At 39.5% G+C, this 18,147-nt stretch overlaps 1 protein-coding gene across 1 annotated transcript; it reads right to left on the bottom strand.

The window, feature by feature from the left end:
* Positions 1-2,086: 2,086 nt before the first annotated feature.
* NPVF (neuropeptide VF precursor) lies at positions 2,087-5,356 on the bottom strand. Its single transcript, XM_077855876.1, has 3 exons — positions 5,219-5,356; positions 3,526-3,929; positions 2,087-2,138 (listed from the first exon to the last, which is right to left on the bottom strand). The coding sequence occupies exons 1-3, from the start codon at positions 5,354-5,356 to the stop codon at positions 2,087-2,089; spliced, it is 594 nt and encodes a 197-aa protein (XP_077712002.1).
* Positions 5,357-18,147: the final 12,791 nt, after the last annotated feature.

The following is an 18,147-nucleotide window of genomic DNA, read 5'->3' as shown; positions in this document are numbered from 1 at the left end:
ATCAAGGGGTCAAATGGCCTTTTGTTTATTTCTTTATTAGCGTATCAGGATGTTGCATGATACTTTCTCTGTTGCTCAGAATTGGCCACTGGGGATCAAACCTGGAAGTGAAAATATACCAAAACACCTGACATTATAATGAAAACTGTGAATGGTGGGGGCCAGACACCACTTCAGGGTTTACAAAGAGGTGATAGAGCCATTACAGCCCCTGCATAGGTCCAGGCCCCTCCCAGCTATGTTTGAGAGACTGCCCTCCCCGCCCCTTCAGGAGACCTCCTGCAGCTGCTCCTCCCTCTGAAGCCAGCCAAGAGAGGTTTCTAGAAAATCCCTCATAGAGAGCAGGGTCGTGAAGTGGGCATGGGCAATTCACTTCTGATTGGCTGTTTGCTTAGGCAGTAGACTTACTCATCTGCCCCTGTCCCTCCTAAGCAGGGCAAAGAGGGTTGGAGACACAAGGGGGCAGCATGCAATACAGCCCTTGACACACAAGGATGACCGCATTTTCTATGGATCAAGTGGACGCTGAGATGGTGGTTGGCTCTAGCCTTTCTGTCAGTAACAAGCTATGGGGAGTATAGATGAGGTAGCAGTAGTTGGAAGTAGCATCCAAGTCTCTCAGGTCAGTGACCAGGGCAAGTGCAGATCCATGTAGGGCTTCCTGAAGAACTCACTTGTAGAAGCAGTCACATTATAGAGAGAAGACAAAAAGGCTACTCTTGATCCCTTACCCCCATCCCAGCTCTGCCCATTTAGAGACCCTGGAGAAGCTAGGAGAAGAGATTGTTTTCATAGGCCTACTGTTTTGCTGCTTACCACCCTACCATTGAGATGAGGAAGGGGAGGAAGAGAGGAAGAGCAGAGACATGCCCCTTTCACCACTTCAGGGCCTCTAGCCACTGGCCCAGCCAGCAATGGTGGAGGGGAAGCTTTGCTTTGCACATGAGGTTGGCATCATTAACTGGACTTGACTGAGATTTTTTTTTTTTAATTCCAGTTAGTTAACATATAGTGTAATATTAGTTTCAGGTGTACAATATAGTGATTCAACACTTCCACACAACACCTGGTGCTCATCACCACACGTGCCCTCCTTCATCCCCATCACCTGTTTACCCCATCCTCCCACCAACCTCCCTTCTGGTCACCATCATTTTGTTGTCTTAGTTAAGAGTGTTCCTTGTGGACTTGACTGAGTTTTCTAATATCAGGAAGTGGCCAAGGAGGTTATAGAATCTGTCCAGGGTATCTCATTAAGGGATCACTACTCAGCAGGGAAAGGAGATGCAACACTGCACAGCTGGGAGCAGGATGGAAGAAAAATAACACCATTTCTTATTTGCACCCTATGGACTTCAGACTATTCAATAAACCAGCTATATCTGATTAAGGACTAAAGTCAAATAACTGTGCATTTGTGTTGTGGCGTACTGTGCTTATAAATTGTTTAAGAACGACCAGATTTTTTCTGCCAATCAAAAACTCAAACTATTAAATGAGGAGAAAAGAGACACACCAGAAGGCAAATTTCCAGATATAGAGAAGAGCCATCTAACACTTGCCTTTTTAAAAATCTTTCTTTTTAGAAAAATTTCAACCTATCATACAATCATTAACCATTGATGTAATGGAAAAAATGTATAGAAACATGTTTGTAAATGATTTGTTATTTTTGTTCATTTGTCATCCATGTTACTCTCTTAAATTATTTAAATTTCATAATAATATTTTGTCAGGCTACTCTTCTGTTTAATTTCTTACTTCAAATGGGGCTGTGTCCATGATTTTTACGTAAGATGGTGTATGGCTTCAGCCTCCCCCCAAGCCCCTCCATTACCAAAGGCTTCTTAAGTATTTGCAATGTTCTTTTTATTTAGATGAAAATTATTTCATCTTTACATTACAATATCTTTAAATTGTTTTTTAAAAGAACTTTAAGATACTAGCTCTAGTGACAAGGAAAAATTGTCAGTAATAACCCATCAAAATACAGTGACTCTTCATTCATCGGTGTCTTCACTATAGAGTTGTTTGCAGACTACAGGCCACAGCTTTATATCATCTGTAGGGACAAGCTCCAGACTTCTTATTTTTCTTGTTTCAGTTCTGCATCATCTATTTCCTTGAGTCCCAGTCTCCTAAAACATAAGCAGTGCAAGATGTTCTCATCCATCATAACAATAGCAAGATTACATATAAAAATACAAGCCATGATCCTCATTGCTGAGTTATACTTGAGTTGAATCGTGTTGCATTTGAAACGAGTGAGATGTTGATGAGAACATGAATTTGTAATGAGTATGTACTCCGACTTACCAAGTTACCTTTGACTCATCTTTCCCTCAAGACTGTCCCATTGCCAACATCTGGTTAGCTGCCAATTTCTACCTCTGTTTAATATCTTAGGACCTCAGCAGAATGTCAGTGGTTCTCCTTTCCTTGATGAATAATGCCCAAAGTCCTTTACTTGACCCTGTGTGCACTCTCTGCTCTTAGCCCAACCTTCTTGCCTTCTTTCCTTTCCTCTTCACACCTCGGATGCTCTTGCCGAACTGAACCCTGGCTGTGCTTGTCTTGTCTTGTTCATACTCCTCTCTTTGCCCGAAAGTATCTTCTCTCCTCCAAACAGTCCCTGAATGTTCAAAACAGAGCTACCTTTCGAAGTCTAACTCATGAAACTTTCCCAGATTCCCACATGTAGAAATACTCTCCTTTTCTTCTCCCATGGGCACTGGGGATATACAGTGGACAAAAAGCATGGGAATTCTAGTAGGGGAATGGACCTTAAGCATACATCAGATAGGGATAAGAGCCATGGTAAAAAATAAACCAGGAATGTTCTGAAAAGGTCTCACAAGGTTTCACAGCTTGCTGCCTTACTTTGCATACGCCTTAATTAAAGTGTCATGTTCTACATCATAGAAATTTGTTGTTTTTATATATATATTCTCTACTAGAAAATAGGTAGGTTGCCTATTAATGAACCTCTTGCTTTCTGATTTGTACATAGTAGCTAATATTAATACAAGCAATGATCATAATAGAACTCATTTATAAAATGAGATCCAGAAAAAAGAAAAAAATTTGATTTAAAGTTGAGGGAGAAAACCTTCTGTATTTGAGACCTGACATATTGGGATGGCTTCCTTTGTACTTATAGATAGCTCCCTCATGCGAGACCTTTTACGTTAAAGAGGTCAAATGTTGGACAATATCTCATAGGCTTAAATTCCCAATCCTGTCATCGAATCTTCCTACTCGGTATGTGGCTATTGAATAATGAGATAGATGCCCACGTGGGGCTTAGGGAAAGCCATCTCATTACTTTATACCTATGATCATGTTTATATCTGGCCTTCTGTGCTTCTCAGCTCAGATATTTATTTCCTTGTCCCTTTGCTTTTTTCCTTCTAAGAAACTTAATTTTCTTAGAAACTTCTTCTGAAAAGTGGTAATCCTTTTTAGCATTTCTGGACCAGCTATATATAATGGCCCATGCATTTTAACTGGTTTTCAGGTATTTACCATGGGTGTTTTTGATCAGGATTCTGGATTTCTTGAGGCTGGCAGTTCATGGAGTAAAGTAACTCATTGGCAGATGGTGAATGCATGGATTGTTGGAGCAAATCACTCAGCATCTTGGCGACACTTTTGGCTGTTGTTCTCCCAAACCTTTGGGGCAGGTTAGGAATATGTCTTAAGATGCTTTCCTTTATATTTCTTCCAAATCTCAGAGGCAGGTTGGCCATTGCCCCAGTGCTTCTTTTTTCTTCCATGGTCCTCCCAAATCTCAATGGCAAGTTGGCTGCTGAGTGTGGCATTTTGTTGACTGTGGGTGCACTCATCTTAATGACAGTTCTTGGACCCCAGTCATTTAGTTCTTCAAAATTGAGACTTCTTTCCTTTTCCCCCTTAGGGTCTCCTTCATGCTATGATTAGAAATGAATATTAAAAGAAATCATTGTTATAAGCAATAGATTTAAACCTCAAATTAACTTAAATCCAGACTTTAGTTAGCAGAATTGTTAAAACTATAAACAAAGTTTGTATATTCGTATGCAGAATTTTTAAAGATAAATAGTTCGTATTAGGATTCTTAAAGCAGTCCAGTTTCAATGTCCCTGGACTACTGTAAGACAACCATAAAATATTAATAAAATAAATACAGTGAATACAGCAGTGTGTTTGAGCAGCAGGAGCGTAATAAAGTATTGAAATGAGGCAAAAGTTTGTTTTACTGCAGTTATTCTCATTCAGTTTTTTTTTTAAACTGCAATCTATGTGGTTTATGAAATATTTCATATATTTTTATATTTTGATTTTAGAGAAACCTCCCACTGTTTCTTCATGTCTCTTGTGTCTCCTCTTTTTAAACGCCAAAGTGGCCGATACATGGAAACAGAGATACTAGCCGGGTTTTGGGGTAGAGTTAGAGGAAGCGCCACTGAATTTCTTTCTTATCTGCTCATATTCAGAGCTCTGCTGTAAGAAACTGATGGTATTTTTATTAATATACAGATTACATTTTTAGTAAAGCACTGGTTGGCTTGTGGGTTACTGTGCCACTAAAATACGAACTGTAAAGGAACCATTTGAAATATAGCAAATACTTAATTAGATTTAGCTTTACCATGAAAATTCGTCCTTATGAAGATTTTTGAATGACTTTTTTTTATTGTAAAAAGTCATATGTACTCATTTCAGCGAACTTGGAAAATATATAAAATATGTAAAAGCATAAAGAAGAAAATAAAAATAACTTGTAATTCTACCCTCTAGGGATAAATACTTAGATATAGATTACCATAAATTTATGGTAAATCTATGGCTCATCAGTACTTTACAAAGCAGAAAATATAATCCTTATTTTTTTTTGTTTGTAGCTGAAGACAATTCAAATGTTCAGCTGAAATGTATCCAGATCTTATTTCTGCAAATATTTATTACAACTGTGTACTTCTAAGCCAAGTGAAAATTATTAATGCACCTTACTTGCTAAGTATCATATCCTATACATAAATTGTCATTAGAGAGCCCAGACTGTTTGCTGTTGTGTTAAAAAATACAAGTTACATCAATGTACTGTCATGGGAAGGCAACAGTTTGACAAACAATGAAGCACAAACTAACTTATTCCCGACTCTTTACAAAATACAAAAGCATTAGATTTGGGACAAATATATAGTTAATATAGTCATGTTAGAGTTAAAAAACTTACCTCAGAATATTTGTCATAATTTTCTTTGCTGTGAAGATTAGACATCATTAATTCATCTGTACAAAAGATGTTTGATGTTAACAAGCTTGAAGTGGCTAAAATCAATAAAATAAAGCGTTTTGATGAAATAATTTTCATTTTGTTCAGAATCTAGAATTAAGTTTCTATGTGTAGCCTGGTGTCTGCAAGAAGGGGAATCGTGGTCTTTTTATACTGTCTAAAACAAAGGAAAGTTTGATTTATCAGTGAAACCAATTCCACATGTTTTAAGTACTAGTATTAATTAGAGTGCTTAACTAAACTATGTATTTAAGGAATGTGGGTAATTCTTTCTGGAAAGACAGCAATGTTCCTGTTTGCAAATTCATTAACTTTGAAAATAATTTTCCTCATTATGAAGGAGCGTCTAATTAGATAAGTTTGGGGCCATGGTAATTAAGATTCCAAACAAACAGGATGCTTCTTTTCTTTGAGCTCAAATGAAAAATATTTTGGTGTTTGCGTCAATTCTTGAGAAGGAAAAAAATAGTATTCAGTACATGCTAGCTATGTTAAAAAAAAATTTTTTTTTTACCCACACAAAAGAGTTAGGCGTAGTATTTTCAAAATGTCAAACAAAATTCAGAATGTAAAAAGAGTTCTAAGTCACATAATACCCAAATAAAATGACATTAATTAACTTTTTCTAAAATGCTGTTTGGTTATTAAAGCTTCAGGAGTAAATGTCAGCTGCGACGTGAAAGGTGGGCATAAGACCATGTGCTAGGCGTTTTGACAAACTGGCTGTCTCAGGAGAAGCTGGAGGCAGTTACAGGCCTTTTGTATCTGCCCTGTGGGCCTTATTTGGCAAAACTGTATAAATCACTGGGATTGTATTTCCGTGATGATGCTGTATCCTACCTTCCTCTGCAGAGCCCTTAAGAACCCTAGCAGAGGTTTGGTAAGTCACACACATGCTAATTTTGTTGCTCCCCTGGCTCATATTATTTAGGTAATCTTGCACTGCCACAGGCATACTGACATCATGGAATAAAAAAAAAAAAAAAGAATTTATAGAAATAAATGCTTATTTACTGAAATGCCAAAGAGAATCTCTTTTGGAGCAGATGACTGGTGTTGTTAAAAACCTTCCTTATCATTAGACTGCCTGGATTCTAGAGAAATCATTACTTGTTCCCATCTGCCCATTCATCCCTCTCAGGAGAAAAGACCTTAGAGTGATTGATTTCTAGCTACTTCTAGAGCCACCTCGAGCCAATTCCGCAACTAACCATAATTTGAGGTTTGTGATGGGCAGACGTGAAGACTTTCTCTGTATTATAGATCTCCAGAATAAATGAGAAATACAACAAAGGGTAAACTCTTGGGTGCCCTGAGGTCGCACTTGCCCACAGTCCTCTCTGAAGGCAGTTGACATCATCATTGGCCTCATTTGTTTTGGTCTGTGCTAGCCAAGAATCCCCACAGTAGGAGGCAATTAATTCAATTCATAGTCTAGGGTTAATTTTGTAACACTGTTATTGGATTATTTGGGTTTAATTTCCCTGAGGATTTAATGCATTTCTCTTTCAAATTGTTCCTTTGCAAACTGCTGATGGAACTTCCTTTTTTTGTGGTCAGTAGATCCAAACTTTTGAGAAATGGGTGAAGCAAGGAGCAAGTTATGTTGGCTGAATTCACATCCTGGAAAAAGTGGAAGGGATCAGCCTGGGTCTCTCTCAAAGTGTGTTTGTTATCTGGTTGTTCCAGACGTTAGCAGGACACCGATTTTCAGTACTGCTACTTGGGATTTTGGCACATCTATGAGTTTTTCTGATTGCAGTCAGCATCTAGTGTAGCCGATATGACTAATTACTCCCCTGCCTCCACCAGGTTCAAACTTCCAAGTTTGGAGCATAATTAGAGTTATCTTATTAACATAGAGCTTGGCACTTTTCAACTGTATTTTCAGTGAGCTTTGAAAACACTGATACAAAACAACATGACCTGACACACACGGTGTGAAATCACTATAAATCTTTTGATGAATTGTGCTCCTACATACATAGCATATTTAGGGATTCTTGATGAGGCATAGGGACATACAAAAAATGAAAAAAAAAAACTATCTTCTGTATGTGTGGCATTTGCATACATGCTTCATTAACGGAGACTTTAGTGACCTGAGGGCTACTCACATCTAAGCTTCTCTGTCCAGCTTGGACACTTCTGCTGAGCTTTAGACCCCCTCCCCCCCGCCCTGATCCTTGGCTTCCTACCAGATAGTGCCATAGGGATGCCTCACAGGCATCTCAAGTCCTCTGTGTCCAAATTGGAATTTATCTTTTTCACACCTGTCTCTCTCCCTATGTTTCCCATTTCAATGAACAATACTGTTTCTGTCAGGGTCTAATCAGGAGATAGAAAATAACATAGTAATTTAAACAACATAAAGAATTTAATGATAATCTGGGTTAACTATGAAATGAGAAAGAATACGTGGAGGGCCAAGGGAGAGTATCCAAGGAAAGGATAAGCTGATAGGAATTCAAACCATATTGGAGAAAGTATAGATGGCAGAGAAGCATGCCAGGTTGCTCCAGGCCAGAGCCTGTCTGTAGTCACAGGTGGGAGATATGCTTCCGGGGTACCAATGGGTCAAGGCTGGGAAGGCTTTTTCTGGGATATTTCTGAGACTCAGTGGGAATCTGCCGCTGAAACCACATGGGGCTGAGTACTACAGATGCCCCCCATGTGCACCACTGATAGCCATGTGTAGGAGCAAAAAGAAGCAAATGGAAACCCATTCGAGCCAGGAGATGTCCCTTCCTCCTGTAGTATACCCCTCTAGTGCTGTTTACTGACGAAGCTTAAAATTATGCCTGCTGTAAAGGATAAAATGCTTGTGGGGTCCATCTCTATTATCTCAGAGCATGAAATGAAGAGCAGATTTGGAGCTGAGAGGCAATAAATAGATTAACTGGCACAGTCACTACATTTGACCAGGCCCAAATTCTTTGAGAGATTCACAACTATTTTCTCCCCTTTTCTCCCTCATCCCATTCTAGAGTTAATAAACAGCTAGTTTCTAGTTTTTGAGCTATCACATTCAATAATAACAGACAGTATTTTTTTTGAGCGCTTGCCACATGCCAAGAACTGTCCTATGTACCTTGTGAATTAACTTGTTTAGCCTTCATAATAGTCCCATAAGTAGCTACTACTATTATTGTTATTATTCCCATTTTCAAGAAAGGAAGACTAAGGTGCAGAAGGATGAAGCAACTACAAATGGCAGAGCCAGGATTATTTGAATCCAAGCATTATGAATGTGGTTTCACTTTGCCAGTCTGCCCGGTCAAGCCTGGTCTCTTCTAACTTTTTTTTTCTTTTTTTTACAATTTTATTTCTTTATTCATGAGAGACACAGAGAGAGGCAGAGACACAGGCAGAGGGAGAAGCAGGCTCCCTGTGGGGAGCCCGATACGGGACTCGATCCCAGGACCCCGGGATTACGACCTGAGCCAAGGGCAGATGCTCAACCACTGAGCCACCCAGGTGTGCCTCCTCTAACTTCTAATTAATCTGTTTACGTCTCTCCATCCCCATCTCCAGTACTTGGTTCACTATTTTCTCTTGCCTAGACCTTTTCCTTGGCCCTCTCCAATTCTTCCTCCATGGAGTAATCAGAAGCATTTTTACAAAGTAGAACATATCTGTGATTTCTTTTTTAAAACCTTTCAGTGATTTCCCATTTTTCTTGGATTCACCTAGGCCCACTTTTCATTTTGTATAGTCTCCTTACGTCTCCCGCATTGTCTCTCCCACCACTCCCTACCACCTCTGTGTTTTCTGACAAACTTCTTTCTGTTCTTCCAAATGGATGTGATTTCTTTTGCCTTTGCTCATGATTTTCTGATGCATGTAATATTCGTCCACTCCCTTCTCTCCTTCTTATACCTCTTGATCGTTTGGGTCTCAGCTGAGGCATCACGTGTTACACGAAGTCTCCCTTGACCTCCAGCTCACTTGACCTCCAGCTGCAGCCTCTTGCTGTATTTACTGGTGGTGGCTTTTTCGCTAGGACGTGTCCTACACCATACCTTGCCTCCCCTCCCCCTGTACTGCTCGGGGAAACTATGTCAGGGCAGAGCCTTGCTTGTGTAGAACACAGTGGCATTTCCATTGTCTATCTCACAGTTGCTCAGGACATTTTATTTCTAAATGAATGAACACATTTTTTACTGGTATTAGGAATAAGTTTTTTTGTTTTTTTAAAGATTTTATTTATTCATGAAAAACACACAAGAGACATAGGCAGAGGAGAAGCAGGCTCCTCCAGGGGAGCCCAATGTGGGATTCAACACCAGTACTACGAGACCACAACCTGAGCTGAAGGCAGACACTTAACCACTGAGCTACCCAGGTGTCTCAGGAATAAGGGTTAAAATTGAAGGTGGTTGTTAATTGTTTTCTCCAGTTTTGGCTGTTGACCAGAGTTTCCTTTTCCTGTGACTTATATATTATTAGAGCTTAAGTTTGTTGGGTTATCCAGAAATCTTAACATCTTAACATTTTCCTGGTGAGGATTCACATCTAAGGCTTTCCCAGACTGAGACTCATACACGAACAGTCAGGTATAAGTAGGTTGAATGTGAGCATCGGTTTATCCTGTTACAGTGCAACATGTAGCTTGATTAAGTTCAATATTTTCTGATGGATCTTGCTGTGTAAATGGATCCAAACACCAGAAAGGGTGTGTAAAGGGATGACACAGCTCAAAAGAGGGCTTCCTGATGATGCTTCAGGGTCTTCCAGTAGGCAGACTTCATAGGCTCCCCTGATCCCCTGGCTAAGGATAGAAAAAGGTTTCTCTAATTACTTATTTTTTTTCCTTGCCCATTAGATGCCCCCCAGCCTCTGGCAGACAGTAAGAGGAGGGGACAGATCCTTTCTACCAATCAGGAACTGAGCTGACTTGAGTTGCTTAGGACCTTGTAAGGTTCTAGTTTATCTGCATCTCTAGGACAATATTTAAAGTAAGTGGTTGTTTTTGTGGCATGAGCTGCAAATTTTTTATTTAAGTTTTTGTGCAAAAAAAAAAAAGTTTTTGTGCAGTAGAGCTAGCTTCCTCCACACATTGATCTATACCCCATAAGGCCACGGAGAGCTCTACCAAAGAGGTGGTAAATGTTAAATATCCAGAAGAATTTTGTTAGAGAACCCTGTTCCTCATCCTCAGCCCAGCAGTTGACTTCCAGGGCATTTGCATCTTGATGGTTTCTTTCTTCTCCATCTAAGCATAGTCCAGTTGTTGCACTCTGCAGAAGACTTCATGGGCATTGTAGTCTTATTTTGCATTGCGTGTTTGCAAAGTATTTTGTAACCATTTGTTAACTAATTTCAGGCCCCCTTTAGAGGTGGGTGGTGACATTGCTTTATAATACATTTCAGTGTATTGTGCACAGAGACAAAGAAATACCTGCCTTGGTTCCAAATAAAATATCCCATGCAAATTGTATAACATTACTATTTTAAAAATGCGTGATGGTGCCTTTGTTTCAAGATTTATGGGTGGCTTGTTATAATGAGCTTGTCATATTTTAATAGTAGGATTGTATTTACTTCTCTGCTTTTTTGTTATGACAGAGTACAATGCCAGGGCCTTGGAGGTGCTGATGTGAACGCGAGACAAAGATGATTCCTCCACATAGTAAAAGCAGTTGAATTTCAATTCAAGTTGGAGTCACTTAAAGAATCAGTTTGTACAGGAATACACATTAAATAATTATAAAAATTAATTCATAAGATTTATTCTAGAAGTTTGATTAAACCACAAAGTCCCTATGTCTAAAGGACATATTTTAGAACAATATACTGAACAAACTTTTCAGTATTAAATCTTTCCAACGATATGGAGTGGTAATGTTTTAAAGAATTTTTAAAGCAATTGTGCAAGGCTGATTAGGAAGCAGCCTCTCTACAGCACAGCTTTCCAATTCGGGCTTTTATGCTTTTTAATGTTTCATTTTTATTGACATTTTTTTCTTTGCAGGAAAAATGTGTGATTTTTACTGGCCTGGCAGGGGGTTATGGTACCTCTTGCCAAAGTGTCAAGAAAACTCAGAATTCTCTACATGAGGGACAAAGACCAGATGTTTAGTTAAAACAACACATAGCTTTTATACAAATATAGGTAATGGAAACCAAGACCTTTCCTGGGATTTTTTTTTCCCCTCTTTTTTTGGCCAGTTTTGCCTTTATATTTTTAAAATAAGCAAGTAGCCATCTTGTTATTCTAACCTGAGCAGAATAATTTAATTTTTTTTTTACCAAGTGTGTGCCTTTTTAAATAATAATTTCCTTAAAAAAAAAGAAAATTTCAGACTTTAAAAAAAAGATTTTATTTATTTATTCATGACACACACACACACACACACACACACACACACACACGAGGCACAGACACAGGCAGAGGGAGAAGCAGGCTCCATGCAGGGATCCCGGGTCTCCAGGATCACACCTTGGGCTGAAGGCGGCGCTAAACTGCTGAGCTACCCGAGCTGCCCAAATTTCAGACTTTTAATAGTTTAGGAAGGACCTAGTTGAATCCAGTAGCCTGATTTTTCCACTAGCCTGAACACATCTTCACTGAGGACGAAATTTGTTGCTTAAGCCTACACTGATGTGGGTTTTGAAGGATGTTTTTGAGTACAACTGTTTTCCCATCTCAAACAGGAATAAGGGCAGATGAGCAACTAATAACAATGAGTGTCATCACTAATGTGGACTTTTCTAGATGCTCTTTCATCTCTGATGAAAAGAGATGATATAGGGGGCTACTAGAGATGTACTGTGATCAGGGGTCCTGAGTACTCCTGGTAGGAGTTCTTGAAGACCCATAGCAGCCATGCAGTTGCTGTTCTTAGCAGAAGCTGCCCTAGCTCTGACCGCTCCTGTGTTAACACATTGACACTTGGATTTTGCTCTTCTTTTTTACCAGTCCTTTGGCTTTGTCCATACTGCCTGCTTCTCTGTTCTAGGTCTGAGCTCATGTGGATACTGTATGCCAATCGGTGCCTGTATCCCTTAGATCTCAGTGGCTGGATTTCACTACTGAGGAGGGGTTTACATTTTCCTTCAACACTGGTTTTTATTGGACCTTTAGAAGGATGTGTCCATGACATAGCCAGGAATTACGACATGGCAGTTCTGCTGGTTAAACTCAACCAACTTCTATGACAAATAAAATGCAACCAATCCCAAGCAAGCAACAGAAATGCCTCCTTCTTCTCCCAAAGGAGCCCTCAAAAGCATACTTTTAAGTCTATAGTGACTTGGGGGTATAAATTTAATTAAAGGAGAAGATTTTCTGGCAATCTCCTGATTCTAAAATATGAGATCTCAACAGAAAATTCAGAACTTACTGGAGGTTAAATGAGCTAAATAAATATTAATGTAATCTTATTGAATGCCTAATGGATTTAATTTTATACTAAGTTTTGTACCAGATGAATTTAAAAAATCAGATATTTACCCTTCGATAAACAGTAATAAAGAAAACAGACAAAGCTGGTAAAAGTTTTAGAACATATTTAGATGTACAAGCAGGCATACCGTCTCTAGGGACAATAGCGTATTGTAAACATAGGCTTGAATGACCCAGGCGATGGTGGGCTTTGGCTGATGGGCCCTGTTGGAGTCCTCTCTGATTCATCTATCTAGAAGCATCCAGCTAGGAGCCTGATGTGGATCTTTCAGTGAATACCACCTCTGTCCATGCCCCATTCCCCAACATCTAGTTCAAAGAGCAGTGGAACTGCCCTTCTTATGCTTCCATATTCTTTGGTTGATTTGCTCGTTTAAACTTACCATTTCAAAACTTCCCTTAATGAGTATCTTAACTTAATCTAACTTGGATAAAAATAACCAAGGAGAGGAGTTCCAGAATCCTGGCCATGATGAGAGATGAAATGGGAGAAAAATCACTGTGGGCTTACTTTGGACCTCCCTGCCTCTTGAGCAGTTTCCTAGTCTTGTAAATGTTTTGTAGTTGAGGCTTTTCATATTGGCACAGCTGCAAAACTAGTCTCTCCTTTACCTGATATATTACTCAGAGCTCCTCAGTTGCACGTAACTGAAATTTTTAATGTGTTTAAGCAAAATGGAGAATTTATTATGAGGATATGGGGATATCTTATGAATGGGATGGGGGCTCGTAGAACATCTGGAGCCCAGGACTTAAATCACCATTGGGACTTTCTCCTTGATTCTCATTTCTTCTCTCAGTGCATCAGTTTCATCATTCCTTTCTACTGCTATCTTGATTTTTCCACCTCTCAGCCCAGCCCTTCTGAGTTTACATATTCTCAATTTCAGCAACCTCATAAAAAACTGCTTTATCTCAGTTCCAGATTCAAAATAACTGGGGGAGGATTCTGATTGGTCCAGTCTAGATAACGTGCCCCATCCTGAACCAATCATTTATGGCCAGGGGTGGGTCACATTGCACTAACGTTGAAGATCCTATTGCAAACCTGTGAATGAGTCGAGGGTAGGTGTTGCTACTGGGAAGACCATATAAAAATGTGTAATACAGCTGGATAGATAGAATGTGAGGGAGAATCTGGACTCTTCCCTTCCTGAATCCAATTCTCCATGCAGAGGAAAACTGCTTTCCAAGCTGGTGAAAAACTTAAGTTCTGAGTTGCAATTAAAGAGCCGCTTGATCATTCTGTTGGTGGGCATTTCTCTGTTTTTCTTTAAAGATGCTGAGGAGGTCTCTGTCCTAGCCCAGTGATACTAGTAGACAGTGCTTTCATCTGTGCCATCTGGGTCTTTGTTTTTGCAAGCAGGTGTTCTTGTGAGATATTTTTGTGGCTCATGTGGGGCTTTGATGGTAAAAACAAAACAAAACAAAACAAATTTGAGATCTTTCCTTCCCCAGGGGCAGCTGAGGGCACAATTCCCAGCTATTTCTCCATATATCCATCAAAAGCAGTGCCAACGTTGAGAGCCTGTAAGATTCCCTTTCTCCCCTGGCAGGTGAGAGCAGCCCTGGCTCAGGTGTTTCTCTTTGGCATTTGGAGGCGCTCCTGTTTCCACCATTATGCTCAGCACCAGATATGAAGCACTGTCCTGAGAATTTCAAGACCAGGTGGTTTGGTCCCTAAATGGTCCTAAACTCTTTTTAACTTAGGCCTCTTTCCTAAATGTTTCACACCCTTTATTTTGCTGTGGTGATACTGGCTTGCTTCATTTCTTCCCACTGTGTTTACCAAGGTTGAGTGAGTTCTGTGACCCAGGGTAGAATGGTTCATTGCTTTTTGAGCAAGCAAGTTTATTTTTCTATTAAGTTGGCAGACTTGCCATTCTCCGTCTGACACTTGGGTCGTCTTTGGAAACAGTCCAAAATTCCTTCTCCTTAAATAATGGACTTTCCTTGAATAATAAGATCAGTAAGTTTATTTTGGAGATAGTAAAAATAAGGCTCTTGTGCATAATTCCAAATATAAGCACATATTCTTTTGATAATTAGCTTCCTTGTTCTCTGTCAATTTTTTGACAATACTTAGACTAAATTAGAAGTAGTAAAAATGGGACATCCTAGTTCAGTCCTACAAATAGATCTGTCTGCAATAAAATATTTGCTTTTAGTGACAGAAAGTATTTTAGAAGTGTTCATTAAAACAATTTGATAACTGTGTATCCATTATTAATAACCCAAGACAGGGAATTACATGTTATGTGACTCATGTAACCAATAAGGAAGCTGCCATTTCCATAATTATAAAGAATTCATACCAAATCCATTTTGCTATTCTGTATCATTTGACCCATTTATGGCTCATTTTGAAAGAGTAAGATTAAAAAATTTATAAAGTTTTTTGAATGAAAAATCTGCCAGGTAATTTCTCCCTGCAGTAGGCGCTCTCCATCTAGGAGGCTGGACAATTTAGTCCCACACCCCTCTCCTTAACTACACACTAGTAAAGGACATTCAAGATGCTCTGGGTTGTGCCAGTCATTCTCCTTCGCCCCCCTCCTGGAAGCCTTCTGAAGGGCAAATTGTGAAAAATGCTGGCGTCAGGGAGGATGATGTAGGTTGGCCCCATTCCGGAATAAATGCAAGCTGTCGGGTGAAGGGCAGCTAGTCAGTGTTCACCCGCTCTGTGTTCAGCTGCCCACGGTTTCTGAATGGCCCATCTGGGGGGAAAGTTGAGCAAATGCTTCAGCAGGGCTGGCGAGTCATCAGCCCCGAATGATCCTCCTAAATGTCAGTTACTGATCACTGCTACTGCTCTGCTTTTATTCTCACTATCCTCTAGAGTTAATGGTGGGGTGGGAGGAAGAAGAGTGATGCAGGCTGGGAGGGAGAAGAGTATAATTGGAAGGCTGGTGGAAGATGATCTTCTATCTCCAAGATTTTCTTTCTGGCACGGAAGAGAGAATCAGGCCTGGTGGGTGATTCTGGGCCTGTTGTTCTTTTCCTTTACCCCAATCCCAAATCTCAAAAGTAGTTGAATTTGGAGCTTATTGTAATTACGGTCAAGGAGACCCCTAGATCTTTGTCACACCTGAGAACTTGGGGCAGCACAGTTCTTGATACACCCTCAAGAGACTCCACAAGACTCCAACTCCTCTCCCACATGGTCCGATTGCATCACCCTCTCTCCTTTTGGTCAGGCCTGTGAACAACAGTTGCCGAAGTGATTTTGATGAAATGTGACATTTGCAGACTGTGGCCACCGACCAAAGAATCTGAGCTACGGTATCCAACATTTTACAGGCTACAAAATATAAGCTGGCCAGCATTTATTGCTTGTACTAGCAGCTCGAGCCAAGTTTCCTAAGCCTACAGAGCAAACCTCTTGCTGCTGCTAATTTTACTATCAGCAAACAAAAGGGAAGTAGGAAACAATGCAGAACAGCTAAACTAGAGGGCTTGCGAGAGTGATACAGACTCAGGTAATCTGAAGAGGGAGCAACTTTCTTCTTTGTAAAATCCAAAAGAACTCACTTTGCACAGAAATAAAATGGGGGGAAAAGCCCTGTAATGTAGAAAAAGTTATAAGCAGAGATTCTGCATTGGTCTCCCAGGATGGCAGTGATTTACATATTGAGGCAGCCACCAGGGAAATGTTAAAAAACTCTCTAGGGAAATTTCCAATGTGATGGATGGATAGAACTTTAATATTAATATAGAATTCATCATGATAATGCAAGTCATAGATCTAAAGCCCCCTCCATCAGTTGGATCAGTCCTTCTCCAGCCTATTATACAGGTAGTACATGCTTTAAATAGAGTCGTGTCACAGGCCTGGAGTCTTTATCTGCAGTTTCTGAGGTTCTGTTCACAGAAATAGTGACACTGTGAGTCATTCATCTTTTACTGTGTTATCTAGACCATCTGCATTTCCCCCCTTTTATTAATATTTAGTACTTCTTAAAATATACCTAATTATACTTCTTTTCACAAATAGAAAAAGCATAGTTTAACACACATGTGCAATGAGTGTGAAGGGGCGATCTGATTATTAATCTCTTTGTTGGTCATTATACGAAGAAGAAAAGTGATAGCTGGGTTGCTATTTGGTTTAATTCTCAGATATAATTACCAATCAAATGCATATGTATTACTCAGTCATCTTACTCTGGATTCTCTGATCTTCTTTGAACACTGACACCAAACAAAATGGTGGTAGAGGCTCTAGATTCTGTAAGATGATAACAGGCTTCAGGAATGAGAATGGTTGTAGGGTTGATGGGAATAATAATAAAATGTTAAGACTTGTCTGCTGCTTTTTCTAGTAGGGATTCGAACTTTCACTGGTGGAGCATACAATTACCTTCTCTTATCTTAGTCTAAAACACACATGAAAATAAATCCACAAGTACAGATGATGAATACAGCTGTAAAGTGTATACACAGACAAGTAAACCCTGAAGTTTTATAAAGAAAGGGGAACTTTCTTTAAGCCTGGGAATTACTGAATATTCTATCCCTCTTTTCTAGATTCCTATAGTACTCACTGATTCCACTCCACCCCAGTTCTATAACCATGGAGTAACCAATGTTCACACTTGGATGTATCTTTTTCATGTATTTTGTTGGTATAAATTTTGAGGATGTAAGGGTTCTGAGAAGTCCTGCAGTACAGAAAACTTTCAGGCTGTAGAATCCAGCATTTCCTAAACTTTCCTTTGACCATGGAATCCCCCGCCCCTTTTTTTCTCTCCCAAATAATATCTATAAACACATTGGGAAATACTGGCCTAATGGAAGTCTTTGTAAACTTGGCCTCTTCCATTTTCAGGTTTTGAATTTCATTGGAAATTTGGCAATGAACTCCAACATCTCCCTAAGTCCTGGCTCAGGTGTCACTTCTTCTGTGAAGAGTTTTCCACTTGCCCTAGAATAGATATGTAATTGTTCCCTTTTGCCCCCATCCCTGCAGCACTTTTTTTTTTTTTTGTCTGTGTGGAAAATCTATGTTAATGTTTAGATCATGAGCTAATTTATTTATTTTTTAATTTTTCCCTTCCAATCAACAATACTCTTTATTTTAAAGAGTTTTATCCTCAGTGCCCTATAGAGTGCCTGCCTCATTGTAAGAGTTCAACAAATATCTGGTGAAGGAATGAATGAGCAAGTAGAGCCTGGGAACTTAAGCAGGAAAATTATCTTTCTGGTGTGTTGATATGTGATTAATGAATGAACCCTTTTGAGTTAAGTACTTTTTCTATTATAGTGACTCATTTCCATACAGTTGATTGGATTGAGACTGACTCAGATGTGAAATGGTTAATCATTTAGTCTGCCAAAAATACAAGATGGACTGTTACTCAGTCTGTTTTCCCCCTTGTATAGATATCAGTGGTATATATGAAAAATTGTAGCACCCAGTCATAACAGAGACATTTTTCTTTTCTATTCACAATCACTCCAT

Source organism: Canis aureus, chromosome 18, assembly GCF_053574225.1.
Source record: "Canis aureus isolate CA01 chromosome 18, VMU_Caureus_v.1.0, whole genome shotgun sequence".
Taxonomy (NCBI): Eukaryota; Metazoa; Chordata; class Mammalia; order Carnivora; family Canidae; genus Canis; species Canis aureus.
This window is presented reverse-complemented; position numbering and strand designations above follow the sequence as displayed.

What these genes read in the sequence shown, in the direction of transcription:
- NPVF (XM_077855876.1), bottom strand. Translation starts at nt 5,356, where the DNA reads ATGAAAATTATTTCATCAAAACGCTTTATTTTATTGATTTTAGCCACT. An exon ending in ATTATGACAAATATTCTGAG is followed by an intron (nt 3,930 to 5,218) that starts GTAAGTTTTTTA and finishes TTCTAATCATAG; the next exon opens with CATGAAGGAGACCCTAAGGG. An exon ending in CCTGATCAAAAACACCCATG is followed by an intron (nt 2,139 to 3,525) that starts GTAAATACCTGA and finishes CTTATGTTTTAG; the next exon opens with GAGACTGGGACTCAAGGAAA.